This window comes from Euprymna scolopes, chromosome 42, assembly GCF_053919585.1.
Source record: "Euprymna scolopes isolate OS-2025 chromosome 42, ASM5391958v1, whole genome shotgun sequence".
In the NCBI taxonomy this organism is placed as follows: Eukaryota; Metazoa; Mollusca; class Cephalopoda; order Sepiida; family Sepiolidae; genus Euprymna; species Euprymna scolopes.
In genome coordinates, this window is record NC_136523.1 from 44,779,736 (window position 1) to 44,793,409 (window position 13,674).

Here is a 13,674-nt window from a genome sequence, read left to right on the forward strand (position 1 = left end):
AAATAGGAAAGGGAGGATACTTTTTAGTTATGTATATAATAGTTTCTCTGTATACAATATAATACCATTTTACATCCTTTATTAAAAATGATGAGGAAAATATAATGCTTTGCCAATGTTTGCAAATCTAAATAATTATAAAACTGTGGACCTTGCTTGCATCTTGTCTTCGCGATCGGGTAATTCCATTTTTGAAAAAAGGGATGACAGGTGTTTTATATATTAAAATTTAAAGATACGTAACTAAGGAAAACACAATTGCAACTTCTCTTCCGATTTTTGGATTTTGTAATTATGCTCATATTCCTTTATTTTCTTTTAAAGTTGAATTCCTTTTCTTCTGATGAGCAAGGGTGGAATAAATTAAAAAAATTGACAAAATAATTATGCGAATGAATTTGCATTACGAAACAGGTGTTGTCAAGAAATGAACATTTTAACATGCTTAAAGAAATAAACGGTAAGATGGACAACATCTTGGAATTCATATACTTGTCATATATATATATATATATATATATATATATATATATATATATATATATGTGTGTGTGTGTGTGTGTGTGTGTGTGTGTCATTTGGGTGGTCGGGTTTCGATCCTGGCTTGGCTTAAAGTAGTTGCTTGTCTAGCCACACTGATGAGCTATGAAACAGCGAAACAGTACTGTGTGGATGACTGTGTGTGTGTGTGTGTGTATATATATATATATATATGTACACTGTGTAAGCAAAAACAAGACTTCAAAACAAGGTGTTGGTGGTAACAAAAAGTGTATTTCAATTTACGTTACAATTGTTTTCATGTCCAGTTCGACAATTTCAAGCACTACACATCCTACACCCCAAGTTGGTAGAATCCATACTGACTTACTTATTTACCTACAGCAATCTCTGTTCTAAATGTTTTTACCCATAAATACAGGAGTAGAATCTTCCTACAGGAGTGAAACACACTTGTAACCATGGGTGGTTTTGCTGTCAGAATAACAACTAGAGGATATATATTTTATTTATTTAGACACCCAAAAATACAACGCATGAATTAAGTGATTAATAACAGAGGCGGGTTAAACCCATGGGCTAAGACCATTCTTTGAGATCAAAACAAAATTTATATACTTAATTGGTTAAGTAAGCCATGGTAGCATGTTATGGACCTGTTTGCTTAAGTTAAATCAATTATTAAATCATAAACGCCTTCTAGTAAGCAATGAACGAAAAACACCAAACGGCCTGAATTACCTCCCTTTGACCATTATAGGATACAAATCGACCCAATTTCAAACAAAATTAACTAACAATACTTAACAATATAATTGGATTATCTCCATTTTATCCTACTTTACGATATAAAGACATTTTTCAAGTAGAATAACAATGAATCTTAAAACATTAACAATAAATAGATTAGAATACTTCACCCGTATTATTATAAAAGGATTTTTATATATATATTTTTAATACACCCATTTTATTTACTCTCGTATTCAATTAAACTTTGAAACTAAAAGGGTCTTAAGTCTGAACACAAATATTACAATAATCTATAAACATTACCTGCCACTAATACGAAACTAAAACTAAACGTAATATTTTTGCAAGGATGTTACGGCCATAGTATCTAAACAAAAATTTGAAATGTTACGGCCATAATATCAAAACAAAAATTTTAAAAATTAAGTATTGGGTTACAAAGAAATAACAAGATCTAATTTAGGAACCCAACGAATGGGATATATATTAAAATTTTTTTGAAATGGCTTAGGGCTCTCTGTAGCAACTTGTCATGACTCTGCTCTTAAATAAGGATACGAAAATTAGGCGATAGATTAATATTTAAATGGGATTTTCCATAACGACAACAAAGGTAGATGTTTCTTGCATGCCTTTCTAGCTAGGGATTTCCCCTTCCTTCCTTCTCTTCAAAAAATGCTCCATTGCCAAAAGTGTGCTTATTCATAAAGTTTGAAGAAATGCTGGTTTTGAAAATTTTCAAACAACATAATGCTTGAATTTTTTTTATTTTTTTTTATTACATTTTCACCCCAAACAAGGCACATTGCCACTTTGGTGTTGGGGGCTACTATCAGGGGCAGCAACTGCTGGGGCACTATGTTGGGATTTCGGCAGCAAGATGTCGGTTCACGTTACACTTGAACTTCTGCATGTCAGTACAGTTAGGGAAGCAGGGATCTGGAATGGAATTCCAGAGTCTAGCGGTTCTGGGGAAGAAATTGTCGAACTGGACATGGAAACAACTGTAACGCAAGTTGAAATACACTTTTTGTTGACACCAACACCTTGTTTTGAAGTCTTGTTTTTGCTTACACAGTATATTAATGCTCAATTATAAAATTTGATAATTTTGTAGCTTACTCTTTAAGTCAACGATTTTTGGCTTAAAACTCTTTGGTATATGAAAATTTACTGAATTTCACGAACTCAGTATAATTATATATAATTATATATATATATATATATATATATATATATATATATACACACATATATGCACATGGGCATCGCGTAGAGGCTAAAGAAAGAAGGTGGAGAGAGAGTTGCGTGTTTTGGTTTTGATTCAAGCTGATGTCATCCAAGTTATATTTTTAGTTTTTATCTCATTACCATATATTAGGTTCAATATAATAATCAATAGAGAATTGTCTCTATAATAATAAATACGTAATTTACATGAATTAAATTATCACATTAAAGTGTATCTTAACAACGGGTGGTCTACTAGTATTCATATAAAAATCATAGAATCACATCAGTAATTTAATTTTTCATATAAAACTTATCATTTCTGATGACCTAAGGGGAAGAAAAACACCAATTGTTCATTTTAAAAAAATTTTTTTTTATTATAGAGTGCAGAATTTTTCTCGCATTTCATTTTAAGTGGTGGGGTAAATCTGAAGTGATTGTCCAACTCGCTTTCTTTTACAACTTAAAATGGTTTGGTTTTAGACTAGCAAATATTTTTGTTAACCCGAGAATATGGTAACATTTGGTAAGATGGTCCTACAGGGAATATCCAGAGATTGAAGCTCAGTCGAACACCTTTGATGCGAATATAACGATAGAGTATAGAAAGGCTAGTAACGTCTCTTCTGTGAGAAAATGGATATAGGAAAGAGTTGAGATCATCCCCGTCATTAGATTGTGAAGTTGATTTTCTACTCTGTCAAGGCAAGAGAGAATGCTTGGAGTGGCTTCTCCACAAATTTGGCAACAGTACTTTAGCTTAGGATGCACTTGACCCTCAGGATGAGGATGACATCAGGAGTCTGGTATTTTCTAAAACAGTACAAGGGGACAAACCATTTTTTTTCTCTACAGCAATCTTAGCAAAAGATTTGATAAAAGGCATTCATTTCTAATCTCGGATTGGATTGTTTTAGAATGTTGCAGAATAAAAACGAATTAGATTTAATTATTTCACCAGAAAGTATTTTGTCCTGGTTAGAATTATTTTCAAATGTCTGCCAAATTAAAAAGAGGAACATAATCCTATATTCATTCATAAAAACGTTAGTTTCCTTTGATTAGCAAATATTATTTTTAAATTTTTGAACGGTATTAATAATATTAAGTAATCTATATATCTATAAAAGTGAAAATGTATGTGTGAGGACACTTCTCAACCTATATACTCAACAAATTTTTGATCTACAGACTTAATATTTTTGTATATGGGGCATTTAGACAAGTGGAAAACTTTTTAATCCATTTTCATCCGGGGGGGGGGGGTGGCTAAAGGATCAGAATTGAAAAATTGGTATGTGAGGGCAATTTGATTTTTCTGTGTCAACTATTTCACGAATGCGCATAAGTAGGTTGGAAAGCATTTTATAAAGATCGTGTCAAGCTGGTGTAATGGTTATCGTACGTGACTCATTGTCTTTAGGTTTTGATCTCAGCTTGAGTATTTTTTTTTTTTTTTTTTTTTACTTACAAGAAATGAACTGTTTAGAAAAAACAATATTCGCATGCACATGTCTCGGTTTCTGTATGAATTAAAATATATTTATGCATATTTTATGACTGGGCAATGCTGGACGGCCTGCTCATAAATTATTGATTCATAATACTTAACTAAATATAAATTTCATTCACAGGTAAAAAGATGCGTGTTTTGAACTCTTTATCGTCTGAAGACAGGTTTGGGGTCAAAATAAAAAGAACAAAGCGAAAACACTTCTCATCAGTGTTGCATCTTTGTACTTGTTATACAAGTACTTCCATGGAATGTGCTCCGACGAACTTGCTGCACTTTTACCCTGCTTCCATCAATATAAATCCCTTTGATAAACTCAACCAGTAGCTAAATCTCACCTCCTCACTGTAGATGCAAGAAAAGTTTCTTCACTTTCTGACAGCTTCTTTACTTTTCGTTTAATATTAGAGCGATTTTCATTTGGAAAATAAAAGCTACTCGCACAAATACGTCGACATGTTTGTTTATTCTTATAAATAGTTTGGGTTAGAAGATAGATTATTGGAATAACTCAACTGCAATATCTGTATATTAAGTTGGGTATATGTTTATATATTTTTATATACAGGATTTTTTCCTAAACTAATTAACTGATCATTTTGAAATGAAAGCTGCTAGGCATAAGGGTGGGTAATGTGGATTATATTTAGTTAAACGCAAAGAGGATAAAAAAGTATGGGAGCTTAGCATTCCCGCATATTCCTGGAGAAATTTCACTGCTGCATTACTTCCTCCATTTTCTAGATGGTGGTAGCTAATTTGGCATCCCCAATGAAACATCTTCTAACAGATATTTTAACTGAAGAAATTTACCACATTCTTAGATGAATTATTATTATTAGCAGTAGTAGTAGTAGTTTGGCATAATAATGATACTTTTCTGTAAATAAAAAAATGTTTATTTACTTTTAAGAATGTTTCACATAAAAAAAATTTAACTTAATTACAAGAAATAAATATTACACATTTATTAAAAAAAAAAAAAAGTAAGAATTTTCCACATTGTTCCATTTATTTTCATATAAAATATTAATAATAAAAAGTAATATTATATAATAACATAATATCTGATAATAATATAAGACAATATATGTTGGAAGATGTTTCGTTGGGGATGCCAAAGCAGCTATCACCTTCTAGAAAACAGGGGAAGTAATGCAAGAATGAAATGTCTCGAGAAATATGCTAGAAGCCCTTTGTAAAAATTCATATGCCTCCAATTTTTTTTGAAATTTCAGCAATTCTATTTCTCAGTTTCTTTGAAATATTTTAAAGTTTTTTTTTTACAGTCTATAATATGGAAACAGATTTGCATTAAAACACGTTTGAAATATTTTATCCATAATTATAAGACATACAAATTCCTTGAATTTCAATTTAACTTTTAAATTTTAGATATTTTCTTTAAACGGAATCATATAGATTTTCATCAAAATTGAACAAGCCAAGCATGCGAGGTCTCCCTCCATGAGTGAAAAATTTACTTTCACCATGACTAATGTTTGTGCAAATTAAAAAAAAAAAAAAAGAAAATTCAAGGCGTAGTTATTGAAAAAAGTTTTTTTTTTTTTTCAGATATAAGTGTGTCATAAGTTTATGTAGTTATGTTTATATGAGAAATGTAAATGAAAAAGTTTTTGTTTGTGTAAAGGACATGTGTATAGAAGCCGTGAATTTGTATCATACGAAAGTTTTATTATGTATAACCATGCTCAAAGTGATATATTTATGTTAATGTTTATATATCAATGTTAAAAATATTGTAAAATTTAATTTTGTTTAATAAAGCTATTCTGCGAAGAAAGGCTAGAATTTTGTCAGTGCTAGTATTTTCAAGAATAGATTTAAGGTTTTGTGCTTTGTAATATTATTGATAAATTGATGCCAGGAGTATACAGTTGATTAGTATATGATGTCTTGCGCTATAAGCTGCCTGGCATCTTGTTGGTTCTGGAATGACCTCAGACACCCACACAAAGTGACTTTTATATATATAAGTAGATATATGCGTTAGCGTTTAATTAAAAACACCATTTGTATCAGGTTTCAGAAACCAATCTCCACATAGGAGTCTTTACAATGTTTATTAAAACTAAATCAGAAAAAAAGTTATTTCTTTTTCTCTCAGCCAACTCTAAGTAAACAAAAGCTCATCAGTAGAAGATATTCAAGATAATAAAGACATACTTTGCTTCTTATAGCATATATCTACACAGAGAAATGTAGAAAACCATAAGAAACAGTGTTAAACAAAAGATCGGATAATGGCCAACATGGTTGTTAAAAAACGAGACATATAAATAAAAATGGCATCTTCCACCAAATAATTTATGCTTTGATCAAGAGGGAGACAACTCAGAAAATATCAGAGTCCAAACTTAAAGGTTAAGTGAAAAGAAATAACTTATTTTTCCTTATTTAACTTATTTTCTCTAGAATTCCATCTTTGAAACAAAAGCTTTTAAGGAAAAGATATTCGTGGAGTGAAAATCGTAAATTTAAAGGTATTTATTTTACTGCAGAGATGAAACCCTTTTTAAATGAGCAAAGGCATAAGACTCCTTGTTACATTTCATTGGCCGAGAGAAAGGATGATAGTAGCTTTCAAAATAAAAATATAATTCAAACTATAGTCAAACTTGTAAGATTATTTCTTACCATCGTACTCAGGGAAATAATCCACCAGATGAGATGTCATGATCTTTTCTTCCAATAAATCTTTCTTGTTTAAGAAGAGGATCACTGAAGAGTTTTGAAACCAGGGGTAAGTGATGATAGTTCGAAACAGAGCTTTTGACTCCTCCATTCGATTCTACAAAAGGAAACAAAAACAAACATTGATAAAAAAAAAAAAAAAAAAAAACCAGAGAAACAGGAGTTTCTAGAGATAACAATTCTTATTATATGCAACAAAAACTTATTGTGTAAACAACAGGGTGCCCCCCCCCTCCATCTCCGGTCCTCCAAAAATGCCACCCATACAGTCATTAAGAATTCACAACCCTTTTTGCAATCTAATCATATTACGTACATATAAACTTAACTCTACGCTTGACTTGTCCATCAAATTTTAGTCATGAATGGACAACAGTCTTTGTTTTAATCGCTATTCAATCATACGTTTCAAATATGCATCATGTTGCACACCTTGATCCAACAGATTTGGGGTTGTGATTGCTTTCTTCAGTTTAGGCATAATCTAGGGATTGTTTTGTAGCATAAAGTATAAGTGACCTTTTTATGCAGTTCGATGTATTCACATAAGACAGGCGACCTTTTTCCTAACTTTGCCTTTGTAGGGATGTAAATATGTATAGTACCAGCATATTTTGTTAGTGCATGTGAATGGCAGAAGGTGCAGTTGTTAGATGCTTAGACGAAGAAGAGAGGGTGCACAGAAAACGTTAAGATATCTGGCCAAAATTAGACCACCCAAGAGATATTCTTTTTGTTTGAAAAAGTAAGTGCTTCATTTAATGGAAGAGTTTTACTAGGATCGGCTTTGTGAAAGAAAAAATGTCTGGAGACTAGTTGAATGTTATTTTCAGTGAATGTCTCCTCTGGGTGGCTGAATAATGACCACCAACAAAAGGCCAGATTTGTCAGCCATAAAGAGACCTCAAAGGAGGAGAAGCAAAAGTGAAAGTTACAGTTTAACATCGGAGAGTGGGCAGTTGATTGTTGGGTACAAGTCAGTTTGGCTGGTGTGGCTCTCCAAGCACAAGTGAGTTCCTTGAGAACTTTGTAATGGAACTTGTGTCATCAGTCTGGTCAAGAAAAGATATACAAGTCTGCCATTCGACATTATCTCTATAAATAAAATGAACTCATTTTTTCCCCGTCTGATTTTGACATTAATAGGATTAAAAATCAAGATATTTCATGCAAATATAATATGCACAAACGGCAGAACAATATCTGAGGTGTGTTATAGGCTTATTATTTCTCAAATTCCTCGATAATCTTAGATTTCTATACTTTTTCTGCTGAGAAGTCACGGCCAAAATCGGTTAAGATCAATGGAAGTGGTAAAATATTTTCTCTCTAATAAATTCCTCCTCCCCCTGCCACCACTTAACACCGTTTGGGGATCGTTCGCAAGGAACAGTTGAGAAGAGAACACCGGTTTGGCTTCGTAGTTCTTTCATGTGAAGTTATTTAAAATCACTAAACTAAGCTGCAGTGCTCTGTGGCGTAGTGGTTAGCGTGCTGGACAATTCACATTATATTTTCACGTTCGCGCCGACCTACCATAGTCGTTTTTTTTTTTTTTTTTTTTTTTTCCCCTAAACAACTGGAATGGACTTTTCTTGGTGGCCGAACTGTTAACGTTGCAGATGTTTTTTTTTTTTTTTTTTTTTTTTTCACACTTTATTTTCCTACTTTTACTCATGACTCCGGGTTTGATCCTTCCTACTTACCTACCATAACATTTTTTAAAACTCCCCCCCCCCCCCCGCCCTCGTCCCGGAAACAAACACTCGGGCAACGCTGGGTACCCCCGCTAGTTTGTTGATAAATTGGACTTTTGTTTTACTTGGGATGCAAATTCTTTGTTGAGTGCTAGATAGTTTGATGGATGGCTTTGACCCCGCACAGTGGGAGAGACAATCACGGCTAGTGAATACACATGAGGCATGCTTCCAAAGAAGCAAGTAAACAGGGATGGCACTTCGACCAGCATTAGTAGCGTAGTGTGTCCAATCAAATTTATCTCAATACGCTTTTGATACTGCGGGTTGTTGGAGCGTTTCAAAAGGTTAACTGCCAAAAACATCTGCAGCTAACACAGGTGAGCTTGATATGTTACAATGATCGACTTTTGTTCTTGCCATCTTTTTTGCTGAATATTTTCTTGCAATAGCATTGGAAGAAATGGCATAGTAAAAATAGAAAGGGAAAAATGACACGAGTGTTCACAATTTGTCAAATCATTTTCAATCAAATACAAAGATCTAATTGGTAATAGTGTGCACGCTTAAGTGTACATATACTTTTTCCAAAAATGTATGCACACATTACATAGAATTTTATGCTAATGTGAAGGGAGGAGGAGGAGGAAATATAGAAAAAAAAAAAAAAATTAAATAAATAAAAAATAAAGGAAAACAAATAGATACTTAGAAATTTAAAAATGAATCTGAATGAGTAATTTAGAAGAGAATCAGTAATTGTATTGGAATCATTCCATCAGAAATATTATGCATGGCGTCATTTCATGTGATATTTTAAAAAGTCTGAGAAATAAATGTACAGCATTTATTTTGGGCCAGAATGTTCCAGAAAAAAACCCAAACACATTTGTCATATGAAAAGGTTGTTCACAGAGTAAGTAGATGCTTCAACCAAGTATCATAAATGCATCAAGTTTAAAACGTGAAAATGGGTAAACAGTGAAATTCTATTCAACATGTGAGGATTCATATTTTTGCAGCTTTTTTTTCTTTTTTAATATTGGGTCTAAATAAAATTCGATCTTTTATATTTTATCTATATATTAATACGATAGCATGTGTTGTTTTCTGTGTCGTTTGATTGTTATGTTCTTCCATTTCTTGTCATAAATAATTTTACCAAGAATTCTTCATAAGTTTTGATTTCAGTTCTAACTGATGGCACTCCAGTAATCTATTTTATCAAGCATTCTTCATAAGTTTTCATTTCGGTTTCGATTATGGCTAAAGGAACTCTAGTTATATATATATATATTTTTTCATAAGTTTTTATTTTGGTTTCGATTCAAGCTAAGGCACCCAAGTCATATGGATATATATTTTATTTTTGAAATCGCAACTTTATAATTATATATATATATATATATATATATATATAAAAATGATAGAACATTAACTCTATAGTAATATATATACGAAATCTGCAAGAATTAAAATATTATATATAAGCTTACTTTAAAACTGAGTTTTACCGGGCGTTCGCACTAGCTTAGATAAATACTTTTGCAGTTTTAACAAAAAAGCTACAATAATATCAGAGTGTCTCCATTCACACTGTACATCTACAGAATACCAACATCAATATATTACATATGAATGAGTGCCCTGTGGAATTTCCATAGGTCCCACTAGTAAACATAATTGCTTTTGTATATTATTTGGACTATTCAGACTATTCTCATACTGGATGCTTTTCTCACAATATTTCAGCCGATGTAACCTCCAAATTTCTTCAGGTATATTTTATTGAAATTTAATCTTTATGGAATTTTGAATGAAACCATTTATTTAATCTTTATGGAATTTTGAATGAAACCATTTATTTAATCTTTATGGAATTTTGAATGAAACCATTTATTTAATCTTTATGGAATTTTGAATGAAACCATTTATTTAATCTTTATGGAATTTTGAATGAAACCATTTATTTAATCTTTATGGAATTTTGAATGAAACCATTTATTTAATCTTTAGAGGCAGCTTCTTTGGATTATTCAAACTACTGTTCTCAATTTTGGATGTTATTTTAACAGTTTCAGCTAATGTAACCACTGACCTTCTTCAGATGTATCTTGTCAAACTCAAGAATCTGTACGGAATTTCAAATGGAACCCTTTATTTAATCCAAGGCAGTTGTTTGTTCTCATTCTATCAGTCATGTGTCATTAATGGCTTTTTTTCTAAGTTACTTTTGTTAGAATTTTAGTGATGGGCAATGTATTTTTTAATGTTGCTTTTCAAATTGTGCATATGATATTGCTTTATTTTGTAAAAATGAGTCATCGCTTATAAAGATCAAACAGCTACTCAAAATTAACAAGTTTGTCAGATTGACGGTGAGACATGGTGATAATTGGAGACGATGATTGAAACTAGGCAGAATTTTATTATTCAAAGTTCAACAAAAATTTATTTACATCAGACTTGAAAATGATCTTACAGTGGTTGTAACTAGACAAGTTTGGTACTTGTACAGTTGAAGCAAGACATAAAAAAATGAAAATATTGAAAAAAAAAATTATATAGTATGTACTCGTTTTGGAATAAAGTTTTCATGCAAAAGAAAGAAAAAAAATCATTTAATTCGATCAAGCAGTTTTTGTTTTTTTTAAAAATTTTAATGAGATCGATCACCTTTTTTCTTTCGATTAGGAGAAGGGAGCGCAAGGGGAGATAACTCCAATCACCGCTTAAAGTTAGTCAATTTGACGAGATTTTGAAACATAAGCAGAAAAAATACCTAGGTAAATATTTTAGTTTTTTTTCCCCACTTATTTTACAGAATTTCTGCGTCCTTTTTAATCCTTTTTTCATTTGTTAATCAATTTTTTCTTTGTTAATCCATTTTTCGTTTAAAGACCCCCTCCTTGTGTTCGTAAACAGCTAAATGGCGACGATAGAGCACTCCCATTAAAATTTGATTTTTCACTTAAAAAAAACAAAAAAACTACTTGACCAAATTAAGTGAAATCTTTTATCGGAGAACTTCATTCTATAAAGGGTACGTACAATATAATTTTTCAATATTTTGATTTTATAATGTCTTGATTAAACTGTACAAGCACCACAAGTTTTTACTGTGAATGTTTTACGAGGTGAGGGGATGACCATAAATTGGAACTTACTTGCCCACCCATCATGAAAATAATCATAGAGTAGAAAAAAACTAGCAGCATCTCTTCCATTAGTAAGAGACTGTAGAGCAGAGAAGACTGCCCCCACTAGATTTCAAAGTCGATTTTATACTTTTGTCAAAACAGAAAAAGTGCTTTCAGCAACACCTTTCCAGACATTGGAACAATACCCCATCTTGGTACATATCTGACTTGTGTGTCAGGATAGAGATTTTCTGGAGTGGTAGAGTGATTCAGTAATTTTTCCAGTGACCTTCGCAACAGATTTGATGCAAATCTTCCATTTCAGGTCTGTATTGAAAGTCTGCCTTATTATCAAATTACGTTGCATTTTTTTTAGGAAAATAAACTTTATTTAGCTTTTGCAAAGATCTATGTAATCATTTTTTATTTTTTTTATTTTACTTTCTATAGTCACCGCTTATCAAGGCCCGGGGGCCACTCAAGGGTTAATGGGTACCGTAATGGAAATTTGATAATGTATCTTCGATGACTCTTCAAGAACTTGTTCACGTTAGACTTGAAAACGACCATGTCATAATCAGCTGGGAAGCAATTCCATGGTACTGTGTTCCACAGATGAGCAGCTCTAAGAAAAAAATTGCTCACAGAATAAGTGAATTTCTGATAGTTGTTTTGTCATGAGAGACTTATCAGTGGGAACCAGAATGAAACTCGGTCGAACACTTGCCATGAAAATAACAGAGTAAAGAGAGGCTGGGAACGTCTCTAATGAAAATAAAATTTTGGTTTTGAATGGTTTACTGCAAGAAATTTTAGTTTTTGTTCGGCAGTTTAAATTTTAAGCATTTTTTTTTTTTTTTTTTTTTTTTTACAATAAAATTCCTATTTATTTACATTAACTTCCATGAGAGACAAAATTGATTTTAATGTGGGGAATACCCGGCTCCATAAAAAGAGATATTCTGGATTGAAATAAGAATATTACTTCAGTCTAAGATTTATCTATCACTGCAAACGGAAGAGATAAAGCGTAATATCAAAACAGATACAATATTCTGCTCTTTCCGTAAAGTTATTGTGAACACGATCGTGACTTTTCAAAATTTAAAACAGATTTAAAGTCTTTAAAATCTGGAATAAGTAATTTTTTTTTCTTAAAACAACAAAACAAAACAAAAAAAAGTAAACTTTCTTAAACAAAAAAACAAACAAAACAAAACCCAAACCTGTCTTGCATATTTTGTTATAAACAAAAGGTTTTATCATTCTAATGTTTTATGGTTATAACTATTTGTGTGCAAATTCCAATTGTAATATCTTAAAAAGACTTTTCATACCTAAAGTAATATTTTTACTTAAAAAAAAAAAAAAAAAAAAAAAAAAAAAAAAAAAAATGCATAAAAACAATGGATCTCAAAAAATAAACATGCTCTTAAACGCTGTCTTTTACTAATGCCATGCGCGCACTTGTAAATAAATAAAAATATTTAAATAAAAATATTCAATACGTGTATGTGCAATAAAAATTACTACTTTTTTCACGTTAGGGACAATAACGTTTTGCCCTGTTCAACGTCTGTTAAATGTAAACCATAATTTATTTTGCGGATAGGTTTTGCATGTTCACAGAAAATGTAATGATGCGGGGAAAATAGAATTACACGATTTTAACAGAGTTCTGAAGAGGAGTCATGTTCAATATGAATCTTGTTATTGAAAAGATTATCGGGGGGGGGGGGAAATTGACTTTTTATTTGGATTTGGGTGAAATGAATTATCGAGTTTGGAAATAGATGTGAGCGAAAAAGTTTGAAATTTGTTGGTGTGAATGTATTTCAGAAAAAAAAAAAAAAAAAAAATTATCCAAACTTTGAATGCAGGAAACAAATTCTTACAAATTCAAAAAATTGAAGGAAAAATACAAATTTTTTATTTTTTAATGCATTTGCAAGTGTTTGTTCCATGCTAGTTCATATAATATAAAAAATATAGCTCTAGTCCTACACCATTGAGCTATTGTGTTATAAATATATGTATACGTGTGTACACACACATATGCAGATATACAAGATGAATGGGATGCATACATGCATAAATCTTTAAAATTTACGATAAGACAACA

At 31.4% G+C, this 13,674-nt stretch overlaps 1 protein-coding gene across 4 annotated transcripts in view; it reads right to left on the minus strand.

Annotated features, from left to right (window-relative positions):
• The window catches only part of LOC145267071 (guanine nucleotide-binding protein G(q) subunit alpha), a 170,383-nt gene that overhangs the window by 18,696 nt on the left and 138,013 nt on the right, over positions 1 to 13,674 (minus strand). For all 4 annotated transcript variants that reach the window (XM_080123029.1, XM_080123031.1, XM_080123028.1 and 1 more), the window contains exon 7: positions 6,659 to 6,812. In XM_080123029.1, the coding sequence (XP_079979155.1) occupies positions 6,659 to 6,812 (154 nt within the window). The remainder of the gene's footprint in view (positions 1 to 6,658; positions 6,813 to 13,674) is intronic.